Source organism: Pelmatolapia mariae, linkage group LG2 (assembly GCF_036321145.2).
Source record: "Pelmatolapia mariae isolate MD_Pm_ZW linkage group LG2, Pm_UMD_F_2, whole genome shotgun sequence".
In the NCBI taxonomy this organism is placed as follows: Eukaryota; Metazoa; Chordata; class Actinopteri; order Cichliformes; family Cichlidae; genus Pelmatolapia; species Pelmatolapia mariae.
Window position 1 is genome coordinate 3,456,714 of NC_086228.1, and position 27,250 is coordinate 3,483,963.

General features: G+C 39.5%; 4 protein-coding genes across 4 annotated transcripts; 3 read left to right on the forward strand and 1 right to left on the reverse strand.

Moving 5' to 3' along the window:
- Window positions 1–6,845: 6,845 nt before the first annotated feature.
- tmsb2 (thymosin beta 2) lies at window positions 6,846–8,838 on the forward strand. The gene is made up of 3 exons (XM_063484089.1): window positions 6,846–6,982; window positions 8,013–8,117; window positions 8,386–8,838. The coding sequence occupies exons 2-3, from the start codon at window positions 8,018–8,020 to the stop codon at window positions 8,421–8,423; spliced, it is 138 nt and encodes a 45-aa protein (XP_063340159.1). The 5' UTR covers window positions 6,846–6,982; window positions 8,013–8,017; the 3' UTR covers window positions 8,424–8,838.
- A 4,138-nt stretch (window positions 8,839–12,976) lies between these two features.
- LOC134634734 (protein Wnt-8a-like) lies at window positions 12,977–15,025 on the forward strand. The gene is made up of 6 exons (XM_063484078.1): window positions 12,977–13,291; window positions 13,397–13,430; window positions 13,519–13,657; window positions 13,856–13,981; window positions 14,086–14,228; window positions 14,368–15,025. The coding sequence occupies exons 1-6, from the start codon at window positions 13,065–13,067 to the stop codon at window positions 14,923–14,925; spliced, it is 1,227 nt and encodes a 408-aa protein (XP_063340148.1). The 5' UTR covers window positions 12,977–13,064; the 3' UTR covers window positions 14,926–15,025.
- Window positions 15,026–15,785: 760 nt separating this feature from the next.
- Window positions 15,786–17,517, forward strand: LOC134634750 (protein Wnt-8-like). Its single transcript, XM_063484101.2, has 5 exons — window positions 15,786–15,800; window positions 15,904–16,033; window positions 16,516–16,641; window positions 16,730–16,872; window positions 16,969–17,517. The coding sequence occupies exons 1-5, from the start codon at window positions 15,786–15,788 to the stop codon at window positions 17,515–17,517; spliced, it is 963 nt and encodes a 320-aa protein (XP_063340171.1).
- Window positions 17,518–26,444: 8,927 nt separating this feature from the next.
- Window positions 26,445–26,906, reverse strand: syce3 (synaptonemal complex central element protein 3). The gene is made up of 2 exons (XM_063488689.1): window positions 26,798–26,906; window positions 26,445–26,629 (listed from the first exon to the last, which is right to left on the reverse strand). The coding sequence occupies exons 1-2, from the start codon at window positions 26,904–26,906 to the stop codon at window positions 26,445–26,447; spliced, it is 294 nt and encodes a 97-aa protein (XP_063344759.1).
- Between the last annotated feature and the right edge of the window lie 344 nt (window positions 26,907–27,250).

A 27,250-nucleotide genomic window follows, 5' to 3' on the forward strand; every position in this document is an offset into this window, starting at 1 on the left:
TGGTTATTTGCCATTACTGTAAATGTTGCTGTACTTGAAGCTTCTCTGCAGAATTGACAATAATTACTAGAGGCTCCATTTTTTACTAATTTCCTGTCATCTTATAGTGTCATACTGAAACCATTGAGCTAACTGGCTTCAGACTCTTGCTTTTAAGAAACAAGTATGGAGTAAGTGGGAGAGGGAATATCTATAGCTATATCTATATAGATATAGCTATAGATATAGATATACACATACATACATAGTCAGTGACAGTACAATTTAAGCTGTTACCAGCTGTTGGTTAGTGCTGAGGGATGACTGCACCCTGGTGGTCCCTCATAGGCTGTTAACTTCACTTTAATTTTAAGCCTACAAATTTTAAATAGTCCTGTGCTGCCATCCTGTGTTTAGTACAAAGAAAATAATTGTTTTAATGTGTCAGAACAGGCCTTTCTGGATGTAAAAAAAAAAAAAGAAAGAAAAAGAAAAAAAGAAAGAGAAAAGAAAAAAGTAGTTCTTATATATCATTTATCTGTTCATCTATAGAATTATGTATGGTTCTGCCATTTTTTCCTATGGGATCTCAGTATGTGCTCTTCTCTACTGGTATCATTGATTTAAACACTGTAGCACAAACACAGATTTGAACCCACAAAAGGTGTACTGGTCTATTACCACTCATCAACGGGAAGTAGGATGTCAGATTTTTCTGACAAGTCAGTTGGCTTCTAAGGCTGACCTTTGTCAGAGCGTGTCTCATCTCCCACCCTCAGATATAACATTTCAAGCAAAAAGGTTAATTTTGAGGGCCTGGACAAATTAGAGAAGGTCAGAAATCGTCTTCCCACTTCACAATATTACAAGGAAACAAACAGCTTATTAGAAAGATGTGCTTGAAAGGCTGAATCAGTGTGTGACTTGAAGAGCATTGAAATATAATGAGCTCCAGAAGGCATTCACGTAGGATAGTGTGGATTATTTAGGGACTGTATGTAGGTTTCAGCAAGGTTTGAGTTGAGTCTCAATATAACCAGGGTGCAAGATATGATTAATTTTGTTGTAATTTTTTTTCAATTCTGTGTGCACAGTGGATCTGGCTAAATGAAGAACCTCAAGACTTCAGCCAGTAGGTGGTGCTGTAGTTTCCTCAGAGACCACTTTAGAGACAGTGATCTTAATATAACGTTGATGTAATCCAGTAAAGCCCAAAGTCATCCAGTAATGTGATGTCACACATTAACACAGTGCTTACCAGAGGTAAGCATCATTTTGCTTAAATCACTGCATCATTTCAAGGGTTGGGCTCAGACTGAAAGGGCTAAGTGCTGATGTGTTTATGTATCATACTATATGTTGGTGCGGGGAATTTATAGCACAATGTAGCAAAAGTAAACATGATTGGCAACATGTTATCAGTAACTGAAGAATCAGAAATACCACTCATGCCATACTGTGCAAAAGTTTTGAGCCATCTTTCTTTATAAAAATAGTATTTTGCACTAACAAGGAGATTCCCAAAGACAGAAAATCTGTGGCACCTGATGTTATGAAGTGAGGAATACAAAGGTATAACTTTTAGTCTAAATAATCATCAATATGTGCAGAGGAGGTCAGGAGAGTTGTACACAGCCATCTATAAAACACAGTGGAGGCTCTGTCATGGCTTGGGACTGCGATTCAGCCAGTGATGTTTGGGATCTTTTTAAAATTTATGGAATTATGATGCAGAAAAACAAGATTTTGATCCACCATGCAGTACCATCTTGAAAGTGTGAAATGCTTTATTTTTGCAGGTTTATAATGATGCGAAAAAAATGACCACTGCAGTAAAAATATATCTGGATTGAAAAACAAACCATTGAACACTTTCAATCATGGATTGGCCTCCAAGACCACTGACTACTACAGGCAGCTAAGTTTGCCTGGGAACGTTCAGGCTTTATTGAAGACTAAAGGTGGTAATACCAAATATTGACTTCAACCGTGTTAGAATTGTACAAACAATCTATTTTCATTTTCCTACCAAAATAGATTTAAGGGTGGCTCAAGACTTTGGTACAGCACTATAGATTAAGGAAACATATTTATCCCAAAAAATTATAAGTATCATAAAATATACAACAAGAAAGAGGGAGAGATGTGCAAAAAAAAAGAAAAAAAAAGAAATTGTAGATAGTATTTATTGGGGATAAAAGAATAAAAATTTATGAATGATGTCATTTCATATCCAGTCACTTGATTCCATTCCAGGTCATGTTGACTCATCATCTATGCTGATCGGAGATGAGCTGTTCTTTTTTGAGATGGGTTTCCTCAGCAGCTGCCATCAGCCGAGTGTAACCGTACCTCTGGAATGAGTAGTGGGGTTCATGATGTCAGGAAAGGACCATGAGCTCCTCACATCACAACTTTATTAGTGTATGATGTAATCAAGAGCTGTTTGAGCACAAAGTGAGTTAGGTGGCAAATAAAACCACCCACATACAGCTGCTAATGAATAATAAATGATTAATGATTGCCCCATTAATCCTCTTAGTTTAAAGGATAGTAGAATATTGTTTTCAGCCTAGCACTACAAAATTTCAAGATGAAGGAGTTTATTGACATTAATACATGCATGCAGAATAAAGATGCAGATTTTTTTCATCATAGGTGTTTTTATTTTATTTTTTGTGTCCTATCAATCCAAATTTTTATAACTTAGTTGGCCACATTTTTCCTAATGATAGACTTCTTTTTTTTCTATGTCTGCTTTCTGTTTCTTTATTTCAGTGTGTTACTAACAATTTGGTGCTCCAGGGTAGCTTGGTCATAAACACTTAATTCCACCTTTGCAATTTTAATAAATTATACTATTTACAGTATTTAGTTAATATTTAGTTAATATATTTGCCATGGGTTCTAAATTGGAGTAATGCACAGTATCCAAGGGGTAGGGAAACTCTGTCAGTCATTTTAAGGAACAAATACTTCAACTGTGCCAACTATGACTTCACCTTCTGGATGGGGAACTTCACATATGGGAAGTTATCAGAACGTTGGAGAAGTTGCTGGATCTACTGTACCCGAGAGTTGGGCCATAACCTAACCTGGTCTGCCACACATGAAAAGGAGAGTTGATACTGCTACATTAAAAGCCCCAATCAAAGCAGTGATGACCTTCTCTGGAGTGAGGAAAACTCCACCTGTTGACCGTTCAATGCTCAGCTGGAAAATCTACTCAAAAATGGTGTTTAACTTTGCTCCCAAATCACAGAAAGGGAGTTACCAACTGTTTGCTCCTCCTGTAACATGTCAGCATAGTATGGGGAAAACTGTGTGCCATAACTGCCTGTTGAGTCTGATTAGTTTTAGTCGCTTGTAATCGTTTCTGCAATAAGTCAGACTGGGAAGAAAGGGCTCCCTTTGATTGTTGTCATTATATTTTTGGGCAAAATTTCTAGGCCCAGCCAAGATGTGGGGGGATGGAAGGCTCAGTGGTGTCATTGCGTCTTTTTTGCAGATGATGGGGTTCTGTTGACTTCATCGAGAGATGGCCTCCAGCTTGCATTGGAACACTTTGCATTTGAGTGTGAAGCAGATGGAATGAGAATTAGCACCTCCAAGTCTGATTGCATGGTTCTCATGTGGAAAAAGGTGGAGTGTCCATGACGAGTTTCAGTATTTCAGGATCTTATGTATGTTTGAGGGGAGGTTTGACAGATGGATTGGTGTGGCATATTCAGTAATGTGATATGAAGCTTGATTTACAGTTTGATCTATGTTCTGACGCTCACCTATGATCACAAGCTCTGGATAGTTGAAAGAATGAGATTGTGGATACAAACAGAAACAAGCTTCCTCTGAAGCATGTCTGGGTTGTCTGTTGTAGATAGGATAAGACGCTTGGTGATTTGGGAGGGACACAGAGTAGAGCCACTATGAATCCACATCCAAAGTAGCCAGTTGGACGTGGTTCAGGCGTCTGACCAGAATGGCTCCTGGGCATCTCCTAGATGAAGTGTTTTTGGTATGCCTTAGAAGGAGGAGGAGGTAAGGAGGCCCCAGGGTAGACCCAAGGCATTCCAGAGAGATTAGATCTCCTGGCTGGCCAGTTGTGTGTTTATTTCAGTTATTTCATATTGGGGTCAAAATCATGCAGTTTGGGTTTATTATGTAAGTACAACACATAAAATGTTTACTTGAAATTTCTGTGACACCAGAGTCACATGATGGTATATAGACTTTGATGCAATAATGTTGATAAAAGATGTAAATTGTATTAAAGAAAAGCAGAGTTTCCTTTTTTTATATATCATTAACTAAATTAGTCATATTAATTACATAAGTAATAATACTTTGAGAAATAAGATTTCTATTATAATTATTACTATCATTGTTGTTGTTGTTGTTGTTGTTGTTGTTTATGATGGACCGAGTTGAATTAGCAGGAGTCACAGGAATTATTAGAAAAAAGGGTTTTCATTTATTTAACCGCAAAAATTATGTTTACAAAAGTAATAAATGTTGAGCTAATAAAAGAGGTCAAAGGAACAAAATTAAACTCAGGCAAAGAACTCCAAACTCAACAAACCAAAGGAAATGACACACAGGGGCAGTAGCTGATCAGACCACTATGACACAACAGGGGTAACTAAACAAAACACAATCATAAACCACAAAAACTATGCAGCACAGTCTAGCTTTTTAATAAACTAAACATCAAAGAAGAAAATCAAAACCCACTAAACCCTAAACTCAAATATTTAATTAAGTACAAAAGCTTTTTTAATTAAAGAAAATACACATTCTCCCCCTTCAGCAGGAAGTGGTGGTGCAGTCCAATCATCCCTCTTTCTATTTAACTGCTTTAAACCCTGGCCACCACTTTTTGTCTGGCAACTCCCAGGGATCATGAAAGGTGAGAAACAGGTAAAAGAAACAAATATTAGTCACAAACCAAACAAAGTAATGAACTGGTATGAATACATGAGTAAACTAAATGTGCGTGCTTACAAATAGAACAAATGTATCCAAACCAATCAATAAACTACTGCAAACTAAAGTGTGTTATTTTAAATGAAGAAATAAAGAATACATAAGAGTTACTTAGACTTTTAGAGTGTGGCCATGGGTTTGGCCATCACATTGTTGTTGGTGGTGGTGCTTCCCACAGTGAATTATTATATAAAGCAGGGGTCTCGAACTCCAGGCCTTGAGGGCCGGTGTCCTGCAGGTTTTAGATGTGTCCTTGATCCAACACTGATTTAAATGGATAAATTACCTCCTCAACATGTCTTGAAGTTCTCCAGAGGCCTGGTAATGAACTAATCATTTGATTCAGTTGTGTTGACACAGGGTGATATCTAAAACCTGCAGGACACCGGCCCTCGAGGCCTGGAGTTTGAGACCCCTGACATAAAGAATGTTCTCACGTTACATTCTTGTCTCTATATAAAAAATGAAGAAATTAGAAATAAAGAAATAGTAAATAGAAAATAAGAAGTTTTGTGCTATGCAAGTTCTTTTAAATTCTATATTTTATTCTATATCTTTTATTGATCACTTTTATTGATCACTTGTGAATGTGTGTGTGAATGGGTGGATGACTGAATGTAGTGTAAAGCGCTTTGGGGTCCTTAGGGACTAAGTAAAGCGCTATACAAATACAGGCCATTTACCATTTATTTCAAGCATTCAATTAAAACGAAGTGATTAGCATGATCCAAAAGAATAGTCACTATGCATGTTCTTAAAAAGGCATATTTCGCTATGGCTACACTGAGTTTTGTGGACATTTTAATTGCTTTCATTTAATCTGTATTTTTTTCTAGTTTCACATGAATTTATATTAAATATTTGAATATAGAGAGAGAATAAATATATAATGTTTTTGTGCTGTGATATAAACAGGCTATTGTCAATCCAGAAGAGTAGCGACCTCTATTTTGACAAATGCAAATATACATTTCTATTGTTTTGTTTTAGTTTGTTTGTTTTTAATTAAGTGCTGCTGATATACTGTCACTATAAGTTATTAAAGGTGTATACATTAGTGTACATTACATTAGTACATTAGTGTATACAGTTCCATGGTACAGTTTCACATCCTTCTAAAACAGGAAATACTAGGTGTTACTGTTATAAGTACTGGGTGTTTTAATAACTGTATGCGATCTCTTTCCTGTTACCTTACTTCCTGTTTTGGTGGTTTTAGTGGTTTTTGGGGAGAAGTATATCAAAGTTATATGTAACTGCTAATGCTAATATGTACTTTCCTCACACTATTACACAGACACTGAGAGAACATGCACAAGATGTATGACAGTTTATTTATTCACCACTGCAGATGCTTAGACCATGTACAGCAACGACACCCTGTGATACTTTGTGGAATGTGGCATTAGTCCATGGCATGTCTCAGTAAAAATAAACCGCTATTACTTAGTGAACTTTGATATAATGCTATACTTATTATTTACTATAGTGAGAAATGAAAAAAACAAATAAGTACAGTGATAACATATATCATCTTTCAGTGAAATACACTATACACATCCATTAAATGCCGTCGTGTTTAGCAATAGAAGCAGCTTGACTCCCCTTTTTAGCATCTCGTGCATTGTGTCTCCGGCTTACTCAGCAAAACGGGGTTTAAGGCAATCTATAACAAACTCATTGTATTAGATGAATAATTAATCATTTTAAGTTTAGATGATCTACACAAAACAACTGTTTCTTATTAGTGTTTGCTTTCCTTTTAGTCTTTTCCCCTTGAGAATATTAATATTGATGACATGAAGGGAGGCTGACCAAGCTCTCAGTCATTCTCTCACCACCACCTCTCTCTCTCTTCCCCTCCCTCTCTCTTATACCCACACCCTGGATGCAGGCAGGCGTGCACACACCGGCAGAATCACTCAGCTTCCGTGCTGCTTTCTTCTCTCCATCTCTCTATTGCTGTCCCTCCCTACTCTCTCCACCGGTGGATTTTAGCCCACTGCTTCGTGGAACGTCGGTAAGAACGATTCTTCTCTTAGTATGCTCTTCATTTCTGTGTTTCTCTTTGGTTCTGATTTTTTACCAGGACTCAGACAAAGGATTGGGTGTGGCTGGATGGGCAATGGCAGCAGAAAAAATGTGGAAAAAGGGATGTTGAGGACACTGATGGTCATAGTGATAAAGATATAATATTAGAAAATTGTTTGGATAATTGGATTTAACAATGAATCGGAAAGGGTGAGAATATCACTGCTGCAATTAATATTAATGCTAAGCTTAGTGTATATACATGTCGCGATAAAGAAATGACTCAGTGCGCCATAAAAATTCTGGATGTGCACCAAGCATATCTATTTCTTTGTCAAAGTGATTTTCCTAGGCCCCATTCAAATTCACACTAGTGAGGTGATTGCTGTTGCTTGGTTTGTAAATGACTTGCTGCAGGCTTGTGGGCTTGTCATATTTCCACAAAAGACTCTGACAGAGCAGCAGTTCAGACAGGCATGACTGGGCTAGACTGTGAAAGGCAGATTAGTCAGACCTGAGGCTAGCCTAGGAATAAGACTGCAGTGGAGCCTGTGGAGCATTGCCTATATCCACAAGGCTGCAGGGGTGGATGCAGTAGGGTGAGAGAGAGAGAGAAAGAGAGAGAGAGATGATGCAGAGGGAGAGAACAAAGACTTTAGCCTTAGAGAGGTAAAATCAGAGACAAAGGAAAGAAAATACAGCTGGGTGAAAGCAAGCACATGTTGACTACATCTACTTTTTGGAGAAGCCAATGTGAAGCCGTGTGGGAGGCAGCCACCACCCATGTTCATCCATGTGGATGTAGTCTGAGCAGCACATGTAGTAGCCACTCCCTTTATGTACAGTCATTGCAAAGCTTATGCTAAACGCTAGACAAAGCTTTCACAGATTTAATGGCTCCTATGATGAACTTTCAGATTGCTACAATGATTTTGATCACATTATGCTGCATTATCAATTTAAGGCTCGACAGGAAAGGTCAAATGTGTGTGCTCAGGTATCTTTCTCACCTTTGCCAGCCAAAATGTCTGACAAGCCTGACATGACCGAGATCGCTCGTTTCGACAAGACGAAGCTGAAGAAGACGGAGACAAAAGAGAAAAACCCTCTGCCCACCAAAGAGAGTGAGTGCTCGTTGTGCACCGTGTGTTTCTGATCACTGTTGAAGCCACAAAGGCTTCGTCGTCTGCAATCATTTGTTACTGTCAGTAGCTCCTCATCATCACTTCCTGTGCTATCGAGAGACCGCATTGTCAGCCAGCGGGAGCTCTGAAGCAAACAGCTGCAATGTCATCACACAGTTTATACACAGCAAAATCAAAAAGCAGCATCCTCTCACACGTTTACTGAACAAGAGCCTACCAACGGTTGTGTTTCTCTCTTCTTTTCTAGCCATTGAGCAAGAGAGGAAAGGCGATGCCACACCTTGACTCAAGCACACGAAGAAAAGAAGCTGAGATGCGGCAACAAAAAGCACTTTCTTTTGATTATCACAGTATTTGAATCTCTTTCATTGTCTTCAGAAATGGGTGCTCTTAAGCTCCCCAGGGTGCTGTTAAGGGTATATGGCATCCTCACAAGGGGGCCTCTGTAACCAATATGAAAACTCCAGCCTGGGTGCCTGTCTTGTGCTGTTAGCGTATAGCTAACATGTCTCCAATGTTGCCAAACTGGGAAGTGGTGTAGTGATGTAGCACAGAGAGACAGGCAGGCATCCAGGCTATAGGGCTGGTGGGGAGTTGGTTATGGACATGGGAGTAATTGAAGTTAAATCATGTGGGATGTTTTCTTAATCAACTTTTTACTTTTATTTATGAAATAAAACTGAAGACATGGAACCAGTCAGTCCTGTGCATCTTGATGTCTCGTTTTTACAGATGTGCAAATCAAGACAATCACAAACACAGACACACTGTATTTATGAGGCAAAGAAATAAAGCAAATGACTCACACATTAAAATATAGAAAAAAATGTAATATAATACTGGTGTACGTTTTACCTACTAATGTATATTAGAGTACTAATGTTAATGTGATTACAATAAACCAGCATAAGGTTTGGGATCAGAAAATATAGTGCTAGTGGCTAATCAGCCCAAGGTTTTATGGGGCCTTAAGCACAATTTGATTTCGAAGCCATCCCCCACCTCAGAAGCGCCAGCGTTAACAATATATGGTCCATGCTTGATTTTTTGTGCTTTGTACGCCTAACACAACCATTATCGTGGCTTATAGTGCGCTGGAAAGCACCATAAACAGATGTTGTTTTCTATGTTCCAAAATATTTCAGCAGAACTTCTGAGGAAATATTTTAATCAAGCAGTAAAAGCAGGTCTTAAAAATTAAAACACGGAGCTAACTGAGGTGTAACAATGCTGGAATATAACAGCAAAGACTCCAAAATAAGGCTGGTCTATAGAACAAAAGACCTGTTTCAGAATGGGACAATGGTAGTCAAATAATAACATTTTCACCTGTTAGTTACTGAGCAGTAACAATTATCTTACACCGAAGAACTAGCTAATAGAATATTTTTCATTATGTTAAAATGATCATCGTTATTTAGGAACATAATCCGAACACAAAGACCACACATGTTCTCTGGGCTGTTATAACTGACTAGTAAGCTAAAGGTAGGCTGCCAACCATAATGCCTTTGATTTACATACAATATAAACCAAGCTCACCTTACTTAAACGCTCATTTTTGTTTTTGTTTTATATGATCAAAATTGATATTCCACGGATGAAAAAATATATATATACATACATTTATCCGCTAGTTTTGTGTGACATTTAATGAGCTTGAGACTCCCCCTGGTGGTGTGGAGGCCTCAAGCAGCTGTGTTGTCTGTTTATGCCCTTATACGGACTCTTGTAATGTTAAACATGAACTAATAAATTAAATAATAAATTAATCACACACAAACACAGAACAATATTGAAAATAGAAATATAGTAATTGAGTAACTATTCAGAATAATTCCGAATTAGAAATTATTCCAATTTGTTTATCACAGTGGCTAACATTTCAGGCTACCCTGTCTTATTTGCTATTACTTGACTGATAGACAAAATAATCTGTCTTCAACAACAAACAATTATAATAATCATAACAATAATTCATTTAGCCTTTTTTAAGGAAACGAGTGCTAACTATTCAGGGGTTCAGGCTCATGTAATAAATAGAACAGCGTTAGGTTTATGGTGTTAGTCGGACTAAACCAATACAAATCTGTCAATCTTGGCTCTAGAATAGAACATAATTAATTGTTATTTTAAAAGGTAAGCGCCAGATTTAAGTGAATGTTAGTACCAGTGGCTAAAAGAAACTAGTTTTCCAGAAAGCGCTTACTGACTCCATTTGAAGGATTGGGGAAATTAAGTGAGAAGTAACAAAAATATAAAATAAAATAAAAATACAAACTGCACTACATTTGAAGAAATAGTCACTAATCAACTAAAAAATAATTTTTTGACCATGTGGAGATAAAAATGTATATCCACATGGTCAAAAAAATCAGAAAGCTGATGTTCACTCTCAGCTTCCATTTGTGACAGTGTACAGAGGGATGATCTAATCAAGCACTGCGGTTTCAGTGTGAAAACTACCACTAACTAAATAAATGCAAAATGAAGAGAATTGAGAGTGTAAGATTTTTACAGGAGACAGAAGAAAAACCCTACAAACATTTCTAAGCAATGTTAAACACAGGTCTGATCATCAACGTCAGAATTCCCTGCAATGGTGAGATCTGCAGCTTCCATTTCACCTTTGTTGAATTGAAATTATGCTCTGGGACTTCTGTATGGGACATGCCTCACTTAGAAAACCCTGCTATGAAGGTTTGTTTCCCGTGCACTTGATGATGCACACAGGAGTGTGACGCATTAATACAGCGGAACAGCCATACTCCTGTGTCCAAAGATCATCCCTAACCTGACCATCATCCACAAGTTAGGACTTCCAAACCATGATTCTATAAAAGACACCAGCCTTTTCACATATTTATAGACTCTCAAACGCCTGATGTCTGCTGCTGAGCTCGGCGAATCAACTAAAATGGCAGAAAAAGTCAGTCAACAAAGCTGACAGTTTTGTTAATGTATCCACAGTCGTAGTATATGTATGTATTGTTCTAACTGAGAGCATTTTGTCCTGTTGAAATGATTGTTTCATTTTAAATATTAAAGTTAAATGGAGCAGCTGACAGAAATAGCGCTATGTGGGGGGGGGGGGGGCGGCGTTACAATAGCAGGTAATGATTTGTATTGTTAGATTTGATTGCATCACCTGCGTTGGAAGAAAAAAAAACTGAGTATGCTATGAAAAATAATTTAATTCCCAATATTCGTGTAAAGGCACTGATTACATTTGACTTCTAAATTGATGTTCAGAATTATTCAGTAAACATTACGCTGACACCAAAAATGACCAGTCTAAACCCACCCTAAACTCAATATCAGTGATTTATAACCCCAAATCTCCGCCTGCGGGTGTTGATCCTGCCACCCTGCCTCCGCCTGTCAAACTTGTCACCTCCCGAGTCTTGATAGACCCACTTCTCGTACTTCACACTGCAAGCCATTCACCAACGCTCACTGGTCTCGTGTGTCCGAAATTTATTTTAGCTCATTTTTACTAATGCATATTCACTTCACTATTCACTTCACCACAGTCAGTTACTTAAAAAGGTACGTGTGTGTGCAACACGTTCTCACTCCCAAAGTGTGTAAGGTGGTGGGTAAAAAAAAATAAATGAAATTTCCTATGTGCTCTCTGCAATATTCGTTTAAAATGTCACCCAATAAGCCCGGTGTTTTGTCCTGATCTGTAGTCCTGACAGTTTCGATACTTATGTCGTCATGTAGACACGCCCAGATTGATTGTTTCTATCAGTAAACCCATTAATATAGTTAAAGGTTCGCTATTGGCTTAAGCTGTTCTCTACTATTCTCAACTTTTTGAGAGTAAGTCAGACCGGGGGTGGGGAGGGGAGCTGTAGGTTTCAGTCACGACCTTAGCTGATATCTAATTAGTGGGGATTATCGACACCTACACCTCTCCGCTTTTTGTGCAGGCTGAGTGAATTGTTGTTTTAAGGGATTTTGAGTGGCTTAAAGGGGATCTGACAAGTCCGCTGACCAAGTCGCAAGTAAAAGTATGAAAAGACAGAAACTGGTGGTGATGATTCCTTGATGAGGGACATGATTATGTGGGCTAAAGCGAGAAAGCGAATCAGCGGGATTAAACGTGATCAGCCTGAAAGGATCATCCAATGCTTAAGCGTACATACAACTTACAGTTTTTTAATATTTGGTCAAAAGTCAAACTAAACATATTATGTAATAAAATGACCTTGCAATGCTACATTTTAATTGTCATAGCCCTTACGTGTCTTATGTGTCTTTACTCGTGTAAATCCCAGACTGTTTTCGCACCAAGTTGTTTCCCAGGGAAACATCTATTATCCTATTATCACAACGGTGCCAATTTCGCCGATGTGTGAGGCGGTATTTACATGACTATATACTGTCACTCCTGAAAAGCTGTAAGGCTTTGTAGTACCCAGTGTCCCCATGGGATACTGGTGCCATCTCCCAAATGTTTCAACTACACAACAAGCCTCGCGATTCAGCATCCAGAACAGAGTTCCAGTGATTTTATTTATATTATCTTTTAGCTAAGCTATCTTCGATTTGTGTGCACATGTATGAAGATGAACAATAATCATCACAATGAACCCATACAGAGATTACTTTTTGTGTGAATAATGATCTTCTATTAGTCTAAAATAATACTTTTATTCTCAAATGTCTCCAAATCCGGGGAATTATTAGAAGATGGTTTTAATTATTCTATACTTAGTGCTCATATGGATTCACATATACTGACACATATACATATACTTTAAATCCATGCATATACTTTGTATTTATAAGTAGCATCAGAGCCTGGGAACAACAGGTGAATTCGTCTGCGTTGCTTCTTTGAAGTGCACTTATGCACCGACAGTTCCTATTTGTCCATGGGAAGCCCCAGCCAATGTCGTTGACGCATTTCACAGTAAAATGTTACTTGCTGGACAAATCTGTCTGTCAAAGGGGGCACGACCATATAAATATCATGAGTGCCGAGTAGGGAGACAAACTTCAGTCGCCTCCTTCTTTTCTTGGCGCTCACATCTGGAATACGTCACACTAGCCTCTGCTTGGAATACGCACGCTATGCAACCACTGAATTTCTCTGCAGTCTTGGTTCTGTTCCTGTGCTGTCTTTTTCAGCTGTCGTCTGCTTGGTATGCCCTCGTGAAGAAAGTTTTAAATGCTATAGTTTCTATGGGTTTGCAATTGGTAAAATAACTTACAGGTTTAACATGGCTATCTTTTTTTCCCCTCTACAGGACCATTAATAATTTCTTGATGACTGGACCTAAGGTAAAACCATTTAAGTTCCTTCCAGCCAAATTCTATGTAATTAGCACTAACATTAATATTCATAACTTCCTTTCCTTTCTCATCCAAGGCCTACCTGACCTATGCCAGCAGCGTGCGAGTGGGCGCACAGAGTGGGATACAAGAGTGTAAACGCCAATTCGCTTTGGAGAAGTGGAACTGTCCAGAGAACACGCTTTCCTTGTCCCCACATAACGGCCTGCGGAGTGGTAAGAACTCTTTTTGGATCAAATCTATGGCAACCAAATTTAGTGTGGTCGTGCGCTTTCTTGACAGCAGTCTTGATGCTCCTGTGCGTAAAGTGCCTTTCACGCACAAAACTAGAACTCATCAGTTACGCATTAATCGTGCCAAACTGGATATCCAAGTAAAACAATCCGGATTTCTTTCTTTGTTATTTATTTTAGCCACAAGGGAAACTTCTTTCGTCCATGCCATCAGCGCTGCCGGAGTGATGTACACGCTCACCAAGAACTGTACGGCTGGGGACTTTGACAACTGCGGCTGCGATGACTCCAAAATTGGACAGCCGGGTAAACATGTATTCCATGAGCATTCTATCCGCGGTTACAGTAAGCGATTTGAAATTGGCTTGTATTCCTGCAGCGAAATAACGTCATGTGCTATTTTGTCTCAGGCGGTGTAGGGTGGATTTGGGGAGGATGCAGTGACAATATGGCTTTTGGGGAGAAGATCTCCAAACAGTTTGTGGACGCGCTGGAAGATGGGCATGACTCGCGCGCAGCGGTCAACTTGCATAACAACGAGGCAGGCAGACTGGTAAGATTTGATCTTAGTAATATTGACGGTTTTTTTATGTCACTAGTGTTCTGACACAGCGTAATAAATGAAAAACGAGATCGTTGTTTTTGTTTGGCTTTCTGTTTATTTTTTGGTAAAACTTTTGTTCTCTCGGCAGGCAATCAAAGCAACCATGAGGAAAGCCTGCAAATGTCACGGAGTATCTGGAAGCTGCACCATCCAAACCTGCTGGATGCAGATGGCCGATTTCAGAGAAGTGGGTAACTACTTGAAGATGAAGTACAAACATGCAAAGGAACTGGAAATGGACAAGAAAGCGGCGAGAGCAGGGAACAGCGCGGACAACCGAGACGCAGTCACGCACACTTTTTTGAGCGTCGCTACAACGGAACTCGTTTACCTGGAGAGTTCTCCAAATTACTGCGTCAAGAACCAGACCCTCGGACTCCACGGTACAGACGGACGGGAGTGCTTTAAGGAGGACAAGAGCATGTCCCAGTGGGAGAAAAATAGCTGCCGCAGATTGTGCAATGAATGCGGCCTGAAAGTGGTGAAGAAACGCACAGAGATTTTCACCAGCTGCAACTGCAAATTTCACTGGTGTTGCACAGTCAAGTGTGAAAAATGCAAGCGAGTTGTAGCCAAATATTTTTGTGCGCACAAAAGTGGGAGGAAAAAGAACAAAAAAGGCAGGAACAGTGCGCATCAACAATGACTGGGATCTCTTGCAAAAATTGAACTCTTCACATTATTCGATAAATATGGGTGTTTCCTGTAATCCGATAAATAGGATTTTCATCATATTAACCAGTTTTATATTTACGAACTACATCAGAAATTATTCTTCATCACATGAATGTTATTTAAAAATTTAGCTGAAGTCTTTTAAAGCACCTTTCCCCCTTTAGTCTTGAATGGATTGTGTATAGGTCAAATTTTTTCTTGTGGACCAAAATCTCCAAGCATTGGAGCAACAGTAGCAGTGTCGGGAGTTCCGAGGATGTTTGTTCGCTGTTTATCACGTGTGACTACTGAAATTGGTTTAATATTTAAAAGTCTACCTAATAATTATTTAAAATAATAAATATTTTTATACAATACACGTCACTGCCTCCCAGTTTGTCGGTGGTAAAATTCTGACTCTTTTACTCTTATGTGCGGATGCCTTGGTGTCATACAGTCTTTGGGAAGTAAATAAATTACTTCCTAATGCCAACCTTTGAAGTGCGAATAGGCGTCTCCTGAACCAGTCACCCAATCAGCTTTCTCGGTTCTCTAAGACAAAGAACAAGACTTATTTGGTCCTCAGTCAAGTAAAGGACAAAGCTGCAGCACACGGGGTCAAAATACTTACATCTCTATAAGCGGGATAACGATAACGGAATAGGTGAAGATGCCGCAATCAATTTTTTGGCTGCTGTTTGTTTTCTGTAGAATCAATCCTGGATACGCTTGGTAAGACATGTATACACTAGTTGCATGCATGCTTTAAAATAAGTGAACTGAAGACAGAATTATATGACTTTTATTATTATCATTATTATTATTGTTCTCAGGGTCGCAAGCAATTTTCTGATGACGGGGTCAAAGGTATATATCTATTTGATTGCTTTTATTGTGGCAACATTTTTTCCCACATTTCAAATGTAATAAAAATAAAATAAAGGAGAGACTGTCACTGCCTATTCTGCAGGACTATCTCACCTATGCAAAGAGCGTGCAGGTGGGCACACAGATTGGCGTTGAGGAGTGCAAACGCCAGTTTGCCTGGGATAGATGGAACTGCCCCGACACCGCAACTCAGCTCAAAGGACTGAAACGAGGTAGTTATTGTTTTTCTATTGAGCCTCAAATTTTATTCGGCATTTCCAACCAAATGATTGGTTTTCCCACATTCTTCTGGCAAAAAGTAATTTCCAGTGTTTCCATGTTTTTTTTATGCGCTAATTAAATCAATTAAAATATTTTTGTAGAACTATTGTTACACTTGTTGGAATCTCTGCTACGCCCCTGGCCAGACCTGTCTTTAAAATACTCTTTTGCCCGTGCTTGAATATGCACATACACACCCCTGGATGTGGATCTGTATCTATTTTTCATGTTTTTGATGCTGATTTAGTTGGTGACCTTTGGACATGTTGACCTTTATACCACTTTGTTTTTCTTTGTACCTTTGTAGTGTGGCCTTGATTATCAAAGAGTTATAATAAAAACAATGCAACATTCTACACGTTAGTCAATGCTGGTTATGTATTCTCCTGTAAGAGGCTGTGGCAGTAGACCTTGTATGTTTCCTCTCATTCAGCCACCAGAGAAACGGCTTTCGTTCATGCTATCAGTTCAGCAGGGGTCATGTACACTCTGACCAGGAACTGCAGTCTTGGTGAACTCGAAAACTGTGGCTGCGATGGTTCAAAGAACGGAAAGCTTGGTGAGCAATCGTACGAGTTACAGCGCCATTTGTCATCATGCAAGTTCTTAATTAATGATCTTTAAGTATTCAAAACTGTGTCGTGCAGGCGGTCGCGGATGGTTGTGGGGGGGCTGCAGTGCTAACGTGGAGTTTGGAGAGAGGATTTCCAAAGAGTACGTGGATGCGGAAGAGACGGGTCAGGACTCTAGGGCTGCTGTCAACCTCCACAACAACGCGGCTGGCCGGCTGGTGAGTTATTTTCAAACGACACGCACTTCTTTACTAACCCTTCATCACTCAGCGCTAAGGCATCAGCAGCCGTTAACAGAACCTTGTTTCCAACAGGCCGTGAAAGACACAATGACGCGTATCTGCAGATGCCACGGAATGTCTGAGAGCTGCAGTGTCAAAACCTGCTGGACACAGCTGTCCGATTTCAGAGCCGTGGGCAATTACTTGAGGATCAAGTACAGTCACGCTGAAAAGCTGGACATCGACCAAAAGCGCATGAACGCCGGAAACAGCGCGGACATCCAAGGTGCCATCATGGACGCGCTCGGCAGCATCGCTCAGTCAGAGCTCATCTACCTACAGGACTCTCCAGACTACTGCAGGAAGAACGCCAGCTTGGGGGCGCACGGCACGGAGGGCAGGGAGTGTCTGCTGCACGGACAGGGCTTGACGCAAGGGGAAAGAAGGAGCTGCCGCAGGCTGTGTCACGAATGCGGCCTGAGAGTGGAAGAAAAGCGCACAGAGGTGATGAGAAGCTGTAACTGCAAATTCCACTGGTGCTGTAAGGTGCACTGCGAGGACTGCGCCCACGTTACAGTCAAACACGTGTGCGGCAGGAAGGACGGTGGGGATGGAAAACGAAGAGATCGTGGACCCAAATGAAAACGACTGCGTTTATGGATTTGTCTGTTTGCACTTTCCCCCTTTTTGTGTATAATATCCTAGTGTCTATTTATTAAGAGTGCTGTAATTAAAATAAAAATGTAAAAAAAAGAACTTCTAAACATTTTTATCTACAATTTCAGTTTTTCTCTAAAAGAGGGCCACCAGAGTTTCTGACACCGCGCACGCGCATAATAAGAATCAACTGCATGCATTTTAAAAGGGGGATTACAGGGATAACATCGTGCAGCTTACACCACACCGAGGTGTCGATCCAGCGTTTATCCACCACCACTTTGATGTCAATGTGGATTGATTTTTATTCAAAGAGCAAAGAGCCTTTGAAAGACAAATTAGGGAAGCGCTTCCACCATTCAAGTTACAGTGTTTGGTTGGTAATCGGCGACACCATTGCCCACGCTAGTCTTTGTCACATTCCAAATGGAATGCAAATGTATCTCAACACATTAAAGCTAAAACCTGGTGTTTATTCGCTGTTACATGGATCTTGTATATGCAATCAGACACTTACATAAAAGCATGACTCACTTTTTTTTCCTGAAAAGCAAGATGATTTCTAATCTTATCATTTTCAAGTAATTAGGTATTAGTATTAGATCTATCTCTGCTGACTTGTCAGTTTTTAAAGGAGCCATTCATTTACTTCCTTCTCTCCTGTACCCCCTGTATCTCCAAAACCTTGCCTCTCAGCTGGATGTGTCATAAATCTGCCACTGATTCCACTAAATGAGTGATGGCATGGATATTACCTTCTTCAGGGGGTCCATGGCTGGAGGGGAAGGCGGAGGGGGAGGGAATGTTAACAGTTATGGGTCTGGTGACAGGTCTGTTTCACTATCTTTACAGACCAGTTACTGTTGCACCAATAAAAACACAGAGATAAGTGAGAAATTCTGACATGAATTATCAGACTATCTGGTGTCTCTACATCGTAAAGCCCCCGAGACCTGGGGCAAAACAGCGAATGCATTCCACTTTTTCAGTTTTCACCCATGTTTGCAATGTGAAATTTGGCATGTCATATTAAATCTAAACACAAACACTGTGGCAAACAGTTACACAACTCTACAAATAAACAGACTACTGTTTATACTGCTGATGTACTGTTTTGTGACAAAACTGGGTTCTAACACAACCAAGGATCAGAGAAGCATAACATCAAGTTAAATTCCTGGCTGCAGAAGCAAACAAATAACACTCACCGACCTGAAACGCTCCCTCCCACACTTCCCATTTGTCTGTTTCCCCTCTAGGGATGTCCCGTATTTCCCATGCTGTCCTGCTGTGCGTTAATGAAGGTTTTGCCCCACTGGAGGCCCTCACGCTTTATCTTTGCTCTCCAGTGAATACATTACTGGTGCCATATTGTTCCCATATGATGCTAAGCTGTGCTTGGATTCACTCTACAAGTGAGATGCCCCTGTGCAGACCCTGCATTTGACATTTTTTTCCACCCACTAAACTGCATTTATTTATCTTGCAGCAGTTTTATGATTTTAGCATTTCAAACATTTTAGACTCAGTAAAGGAATCTTTTTTAAGGAAGAACTTACATTGACCCATCACTTAGACAAAAGTGGTTCATCACTTTCTTTTTATTATTTATACCACATTTGGTGGCAGTTACATGTCACAGGAGTATGTTTCCAATTCAGGATAAAAGAAGAAAACAGAGGTAGGGGGTTCTGCCACAAGGACCCCCCAGGGGAACTCGTGTATTCTCCCAGAGTGGCTCAGGGGGGTCAGAGCGTGATTGATCACCCCTTCTCACTGCTGCCCTCCTCTATCACCAGGGTGTGAGATACCAAGAGGTCTCACACAAGCTGCAGGTGGGAAAAAAGACCGAACACAACCAACAATAAGACTAAAAGGTAGAATGGTAATAAAAGCATATATATATATATATATATATATATATATATATATATATATATATATATATATACACACATACACATACATATACATATATATATATAAACTCACAATGTGAGACGCAACATCTACAATCCAAGCATCAGTATTTATCCTGAGTTTGCATTTCAGTTCATGCAAACTCAGTTTTCATTAAAAATTGACAAACATGTTTGAGCAGACTTAACCATGTGTTAGAAATGAAATCAACAGCCTCTGTGTTTAGAGATCGACCATTTGCAGTGCATGCATGCTCTATTCATAGCTTTCTGACCACAGAAGCCTTTTATTCTCTTACACAATAGGTGAGAGGGTAAAAAAAAACACATGCATGCTTAAAGTGTGCTTAAGCAGGGGTAATTTTAGACCGATCATTTCACAGTGATGAGTAAGATGATGGCTGGCAAGTAAAGTCATTGTGTTATCAAGTGTAAGTTATCATTCACGACAGACAAGAATGAATTTTTCTAACGTTCCCTCAAAAGCAGAGGTGATGCGATGGAATCCCCAAACTCTAGCGGACTACATGCGGAAGGTAAGTTTTAAAACTGTGGTTCGAAGGTGAAAGTAGAGGTTTATATCTTCCAAGTACTGTAGTCTCTTGATTAACATTATTTATGAACATCTGATAAGCACGACTGCATAATTAGCAAAAACAAAAGCTCAGTTTTTAACCAAGAAAAATATATATTTCCTGCTTTTTCATTCACGCCTTGTTTTTGGTAGTTGGTAGCACCTTATCTAAAAAGTAGAACTTCACGCTAATTTAAGGAAAACACCAAACATACAAGAAAACTTGCATGGTTTAAATTTGCTTAAAGCTTCACTCTCCTCTCAGCTTAAACTGCCAGGCTGTGACAGAGTAGTGACAAAGAGCAGCATAGATGGAGCACAGTTTATGGTAAGTGTGTGTGTGTGTGTGTGTGTGTGTGTGTGTGTGTGTGTGTGTGTGTGTGTGTGTGTGTGTGTGTGTGTGTAACATTTCATTTTTTATTATTCTGAAATCACAATAAATCTGACTTTCATGATCTCCAAATCCATGTCATGTAGAATATGACAGAGTGTGATCTGCAAGTGTTCCCCTGCCTCTTTGTCCCGTGAGTCTAACTGAAAGTGTATTTCTTATACTGACAAATTACCCATCAATTAATATCTCTGAAGACATGAAAAGGTTCATTATATTGATTGGTTGCATGTTTTTTTGTATTAAGTATTTTGGACCCTAAATTAATAAATAATATAGTCATACTTACCATCTTTGATAATATTTTACTTGTCTCTGTGCTGCACCTTTATAGAGTAATTACTAAGATACAAACTGAAATCAACAAAGAAGAGCGCAAGAAGGCTACTAGTCACAAGTAAGAGCGTAAACTACATACACTATTTATATCTTCAGCTGACTCTAAAACAGTTGCTCATCGAACATCAAAGCTGAACCTGTCTGGGTTTTTTGTCCAGATCAAAACCACTGAAGTATCCGAAACAAGATAAAGGTCAGTTCAACCGTGTCTGTAACATTGTGCTACCATCTTTCGTAAGGCTTCACTGTCCTCTTTTTACAATTTATTTCACTACAGTATTTGTAAAAGAAGAAGACGTTTGGGAATCTGATGAGTTCGTAAGTAAATACACTAGCCACTTCATTAGGCACACCTTGCTTGCTTGTTGGACCCCCTTTTGCTTTCAGAATCACTTTAATATTTGTGGCATAGATTCATCAAAGTGCTAGAAACATTCCTCAGAGATTTTAGTCCATGTTTACACGATGGCATTTTGCAGTTGTTGGTTCTGATTCTAATCGTTGAGTTTGAGAGGATCTGAGCTTTGTGACGTGGTGCAGCAGCAAAACTCGACTAGATGTTTTTCCAGTCTTCTACTGCCTGACTTTGATGACCCTGTGTGAACTGTTGCCTCAGTTTCCTGTTCTTAGTTGACAGGAGTCGTCTTCTTCTCCTGCAGCCCATCTGCTTCAATGTATTGTGTGTTCAGGGATGCTCTTTTGCATAACTTGTATCGAATTACTGCTGGGTTACAGTTACCATTCTATCAGTTTAAAACAGAAAAGGCACCCTCCTCTGAACTCGGACATTCCACTTACTGCATATTTTCTCTTTTTCTGACCATTTTCTGTAAATCCTTTATACGGTTGTGAGGGAACAACCCAAAGGTTCATCAGTTTCTGAAATATTCAGACAAGGCGATAACAATCATGCCACACTCAGCAGGTGGCTTTCAAGATGTTTGCATGCCTAAATGCACTGCTGTAAACGCGATTACCAAGTTGATATTTGTTTTAACAAGCAATTGTACGTATGCACCTAACAGCTTAATTACGCACCTAATACGTCATGTGAAAAATTTTTAAAAAGTTGCTTTTGTCATGAGTTGCACTCATGCGCTCTGCTTGCATCACATGTCCGGGCTGCGGTAAGGACAATGAGAGCGATGATCCAATCTATGAGGGTCCAGAACACGAAGCAGAGAATTACAACTGCAGTGTAGTTGAGCAACAACCAGGACAGGACAAGACAAGTGAAGCAAAGTACAAGCAGCCTGCCGCTGGAGACCTAGCGAAGCCTCCAAGACCCCCCCGAGGGCCAAAACCTCCAGACTGTCAAAGAGGTAAAGGAGAGCAATTCAGAATAATACTGTATAAAGAAATGCAGTTATATATGAAAGCATCTTAGTGCCTATATGAATTGGGGACACTTTCACAGAGATACTAGACTATATTAGACCTGTCTGTATGGGTAGAGCAGCCTTATTTTTGCTCAGAGATTAGTCTGAGACAAGACTGACAAAAACAAAGACTAATTTCAAGCCAAACAAAATAGACACTTTACCCCCAGGCTGACTCAAGACTGTGGCACCAATCAGTGACATTTGCTGTGACTAGTGTGACTCATTGGTAAAAAGAGGAATGGCTTCAAATTTGTGGTTTGCTAACATTATTATGCAGCTTTTTCTTTGAGGCTGTAGCACTGAAAATGTAGCTCTGCTACAGGTTTCTGTGATGAGAATTTTATGCAGCATTTTATGCCTACCTACCTACACTGTACAATTTCTTCTGAGGTTTGACTATTTGATTTATTTATTATATTTTTTGGAAGCAGCTAATTCTCCTGCTCCTCCTTTACCTAGTATGCTTTGAAACCAGAACTGGCATTAATGTGTCCTGAATGTATGATAACATGTGCACAGAGCCTCTTCCTGATCCACCACTCTCTCAAAGAACCTTCAAACCTCCACTGCCATCAACCCCAAGGGGGGATCACATCCTCCAAAGACCGTTAAAACCAGCAGGTAACAAAAATGTGTTGAATCAACAAGCTGAATTTACCAGTTATGATGAGTGTTGTACGCTAACTTCATTGAAATATTTCCTTTTTTTTAAATTTACAAGTGCCTGCAAGTGTGCACATAGACCGGAGCAAGAAGCCTGGATCATCCCAGAAAGACATTCCAAAAATAAGTATGCAACCTACAACATGCTGGAATAGTTATAGCAGGTGTCCTGCAAAAGTGTTACGCTGTTGTCTCAATGTTTATCATTTCTATTTCACACCATCAACAATGTCCACAAGAGGGCAGTGCTGTAAAGGATACTATCAGCAAATCTCATCATCCAAAGGTGCCTGTGCCTACTGATGTGTCCAATAGGTAGAACAGCCTGAACAATTTATGAGCATAAAAAGCCGTTCACTTTAATTCAATGTAACTATTTAATAATTGTGTGTGTTGAATCTCTCCTCTTTCAGGCCAAGTAAATTAATTCCAGAACCTTCAGTAGTGACACAATCTACAGAAGAATACAATTCGACACCAAGACTAAAAAAGGTATAAAAAAAAAAAAAAAGCGTGTTAAGTTATTTATACAAATGTGAGAAAACCCAATGGTCCAATTAAGGTTTTTTTTATAGATCATGAGCACTTTCAGAAAGGAAACAGCAGATCACAATGCTGTACAAAGAGAAAGAACAACAGCTTATAAACTGCCTTTTATTAACTAGTCTAACTGGAACTGTCTGTGATAGCACTACACTTACACTGACTGTTCTATCATGGTCCGCTCAGGGCTTGGATTCGAGTTGGTATGGAGGAAAGTTGACAAGACACCAAGCTGAGGCTGCTCTTTGGAAGGTCAACAAGGTCAGATGTTGCACCTTCTCATTCTAAAGCAGACAGATAAACACACACACACACAAACACATCTGAAATGTTACTGGATGCATAATGTGAATGTATGGGTTTGTGTATTTACATATATGTATCTTTAAGGATGGTGCCTTTGTGGTGAGGGACAGCTCTAAAGGCTCAGTCGAGCACCCCTTCACCCTGATGCTGCTGTATCAAGACAAGGTTTACAACATTAAGATCCGTCACCAAGGCAATGGCTACATTCTCGGCAGTGGCCTCAAAAACACCAAGGTAAACTGGAAGCAATGACAGCGTAATGTAAAAAAAAAAAAATCAACATGCTCGCTTAAAGTAAACTGATAAGTTCACATCTTGCGGCACGCCTCGGGGAATGTGTGATGCTAAGTTGTGCTGCACTGCGTCATTAGGTCCCCGTCATTTTTTGTGTGCTGTTTGTGCTTCAGAGTTTCCCTGGGGTGAAGGAGCTGATTACCCATCACACACACACCCCGCTGCAGCTCATTGATGCCACAGACCAGAGTCATGAAGAGCATCCCCAGAGTTGTCTGCTGCACCCTACGGGACATTGACCAGCACTGACGACAGGCTTAATGTGCGTGTTCGCACCTTTCTCTGTGCTCATATATGCTAATCTGTGTGCATGCATGCATGCGTGGCCTATTCAAAATCTTTTTAAGAACATGTAAAGCAAATGTCACAATTTTCACTCTCAAAGGTCATTGTTGTGTAATTCATCTTTGTGCTGCTCTCACTTGTATTTTTAGTAAACACAAAGAGAGATTTTTTTTCTTACATGGGTCACAGTTTGTACACAAAGGAGCACAGCATTACCTCCTTTATTCACACCTCTGAGGACTGCTGCTTCACTGCCTCTTGGATTTTTAGAGACGCCAACTTGTCAGGGTGGCCAACACAAACGATCAGATCACATTGTCTCTGATGGGTTCGCACTGCCGGCAGAAAGCAAATATCTTGTTTCACAGCTGTGTCAGATCTATCAAATATTATTACACTTTAAAACCATGCAGTCTAAATTTAATAATGAAACAAAAAAACATGTACTCACATATTAGCTTGCTTTCTCGTTTGTCTTGCTATTTCAAACAGCACTACTCTTTCAGTGTGACTGACAGCAACATGTGTTTTTGTGTCCCAGATTTACAAAGCAATGTAATGCAAGCCAAATTAGTTGAATTTGAGAGATGTGCTGATGGACACATTTGTCCTTTATTTAGTACACCAGGACTTAGCAGGGCAGCTCAAATAAGTCAAAAGATATAGACCAAAAACTGAGTGAGATATGTATTTGATCCCATACAATCCAGCCAGAACTCAGGTTGTCCCCATGTGACACTTAATCAGTCAAACAATTATAGATACTCCTGAGCTCAACTCATTATGTATATGAAGCACACCTGTCTACAGAATTAATTTCTTCCACCAAAATGGGTGAGACCAAAGAACTGTCAGAGGACATCAGGGACAATACTGTAGATTTGCACAAGGCTGGATTGGGCTACAAGACCATCAGTAATAAGCTTGGTGAAAAAATAACAACTATTGGTGTGACTATTTTACAATTAAAGAAATATATAATGAACATTAATCGAGGCTTTGCATTTATTTAGAAGTGAAACAATGTTTTCCACTTAAGCGTCCAAAAATATTATACCTAAAACACTTTTACATTAACTTGAGTACACCTTGTATGATTTGTTGTTGGGGATAACTTAATTCATTGCAAAAATGTACTATATCAAGACATAATTTTAGATTAAACATATATATATCTATATATATATATATATTCGGGTCCAGGCTTTTAGATATTTAAGTGAGCAGATAAGAAAGTCACACTGATCTGACAGTTGTTGCACAAAGCTGTGCCCCATGGCAAAAAAAAAAAAAGGTAGCTGCATGCCTCACATCAAAGAGCCTGATGGACAACCACATGTAAAACCCTTCAGTTACTCCTATCTACCAATCAGCAGAGCACAGTTTGACAGACATCATGTAGTATCACGCAGATCTGCACCACTGACACCGACAAGCAAGGCTGAGCCAGCCCATAATGCCCTTGTAGTTATCACATTTCACACCTGGGAGAGGAGTTTCATCATCTGCTTTGCATATTTGCAAATTGATCAGCAACTCCACGTTTGTGGCAAAAATTGATGTTTTCTGACATTTTTGAAGTACTAAGTAAGGGAGTCAAACATACGTGCCAGACGATCCAAGGCGCTTGAAAGGGAATCTAGCTCTCTCATTATGTTCACCAGGTCAATGCAGGTGTTAGAGGTAGCTTCTTCTTCAACCTTCTTTGTGTTCTCCATCTGAAAATGAAGTTCATACACACAAAAAGCAGTTAGTCACCTATCAGCATACACAAGGTAAATCAAATGTGACAGACAATCATGAATGGCAATGTTGTATTTCAGCTAAGTCATCCATAACAGTAAAATTAAAACACATATTTTACTGTTTACATTTAGGGTAGGGCTCCAAAAAACAAAGAAAAAAATGACAGAACACATTCTTATTTCAATTTTTATTAATTTATTTAATAAATTAATTTAAAAAAATCTTTGTAAAAAAATTACACAGACCAGGGCAGTTTAATAGTGAGAAAACAAACATTACAGTCCATTCAAATGAATAATTAACCATCAAAATACTGTTTTAGTGCAAGTAGTCAGAACTAAACAAGGCATAAATGCCCATCTCCAGCTACCAAAAACAAACAGATCTGCTGGAATTTCAATGTTAACATTTAAAAGTTAAAACTGGTTAATTCTAGTGCGGTACTTGTGAACTCAAAACTCTTATAAGCATCACATCTGAGAAAGTGTTGTGACAGCAGTCTCAGCAGATTTGTCAATCTGTGACTCCTGGTCAGGGTCTCCGCAAACAGCAGCTCTACATTTGAGATAAGCTTCCTTCAGCTTTTGCATAGAGGCTCCCAGCTCCGGACTAGTCCGCAGTGCCACCATATCATAGGCCATCCAGGTCAGGTGCGCTGCGGGCAGACAGATAAGAAGAGAGTGACATTGCATGTTTCAGACATTTATTTTAGTTACCTCAGCTTCACGCCCAAGCTATCTGAGCTCATATTTACCTCTCTGTGACAGAGAGGTAAATATCTCTGTCACAGAGAGGTAAATATGCCACAATACACGTCTCATACCTGACATACTCTCAACGTCTTCAGTCATCCTCTCTAATTCCTTGTTCATCTCCAACATGTCGTCGTCGCTGATGCGTGGAAGCTCGGAGCGAGTGGACGAATCGGCCATCCTGATTGCACACGTATTATTTATTTTATCACATCTCCCTTTACAAACACCTCCGCATGAAAATAGCTAACGTTAGCTAACGCTAGGAACGAGCCTGTTACTGTTAGCAAAGTGATGTTAGGGCAGAAAAAAAGTTAGCAAAGTAGACTTCTAAAACTAAGATGTTGTAACATTTGTCAAGGCAGGCTAGTAAACTTAAGTTTTCTCGCCGGGGTCTGAAGGTAATGTTCAAAACTTAGAAACTTACCTTAGGAAAGTTTGTCGGCTGCTTCGGAAAATAAGGGTCTCGCGCTAATGTAAGAAAGCAAAAATAAGCATGCGCATTGTCATGTCACAAACGCTCA

Bases quoted from the DNA above. Each gene is read 5' to 3' on its own strand.
- tmsb2 (XM_063484089.1), top strand. From the start codon at position 8,018: ATGTCTGACAAGCCTGACATGACCGAGATCGCTCGTTTCGACAAGACG. The intron at 8,118-8,385 runs GTGAGTGCTCGT...CTTCTTTTCTAG, and splicing joins CCCTCTGCCCACCAAAGAGA to CCATTGAGCAAGAGAGGAAA.
- LOC134634734 (XM_063484078.1), top strand. From the start codon at position 13,065: ATGTTACTTGCTGGACAAATCTGTCTGTCAAAGGGGGCACGACCATAT. The intron at 13,292-13,396 runs GTATGCCCTCGT...TCCCCTCTACAG, and splicing joins TTTCAGCTGTCGTCTGCTTG to GACCATTAATAATTTCTTGA. The intron at 13,658-13,855 runs GTAAGAACTCTT...TATTTATTTTAG, and splicing joins ACATAACGGCCTGCGGAGTG to CCACAAGGGAAACTTCTTTC.
- LOC134634750 (XM_063484101.2), top strand. The intron at 16,034-16,515 runs GTAGTTATTGTT...CCTCTCATTCAG, and splicing joins GCTCAAAGGACTGAAACGAG to CCACCAGAGAAACGGCTTTC. The intron at 16,873-16,968 runs GTGAGTTATTTT...TGTTTCCAACAG, and splicing joins ACAACGCGGCTGGCCGGCTG to GCCGTGAAAGACACAATGAC.
- syce3 (XM_063488689.1), bottom strand. From the start codon at position 26,906: ATGGCCGATTCGTCCACTCGCTCCGAGCTTCCACGCATCAGCGACGAC. The intron at 26,630-26,797 runs GTATGAGACGTG...GTCTGCCCGCAG, and splicing joins AGACGTTGAGAGTATGTCAG to CGCACCTGACCTGGATGGCC.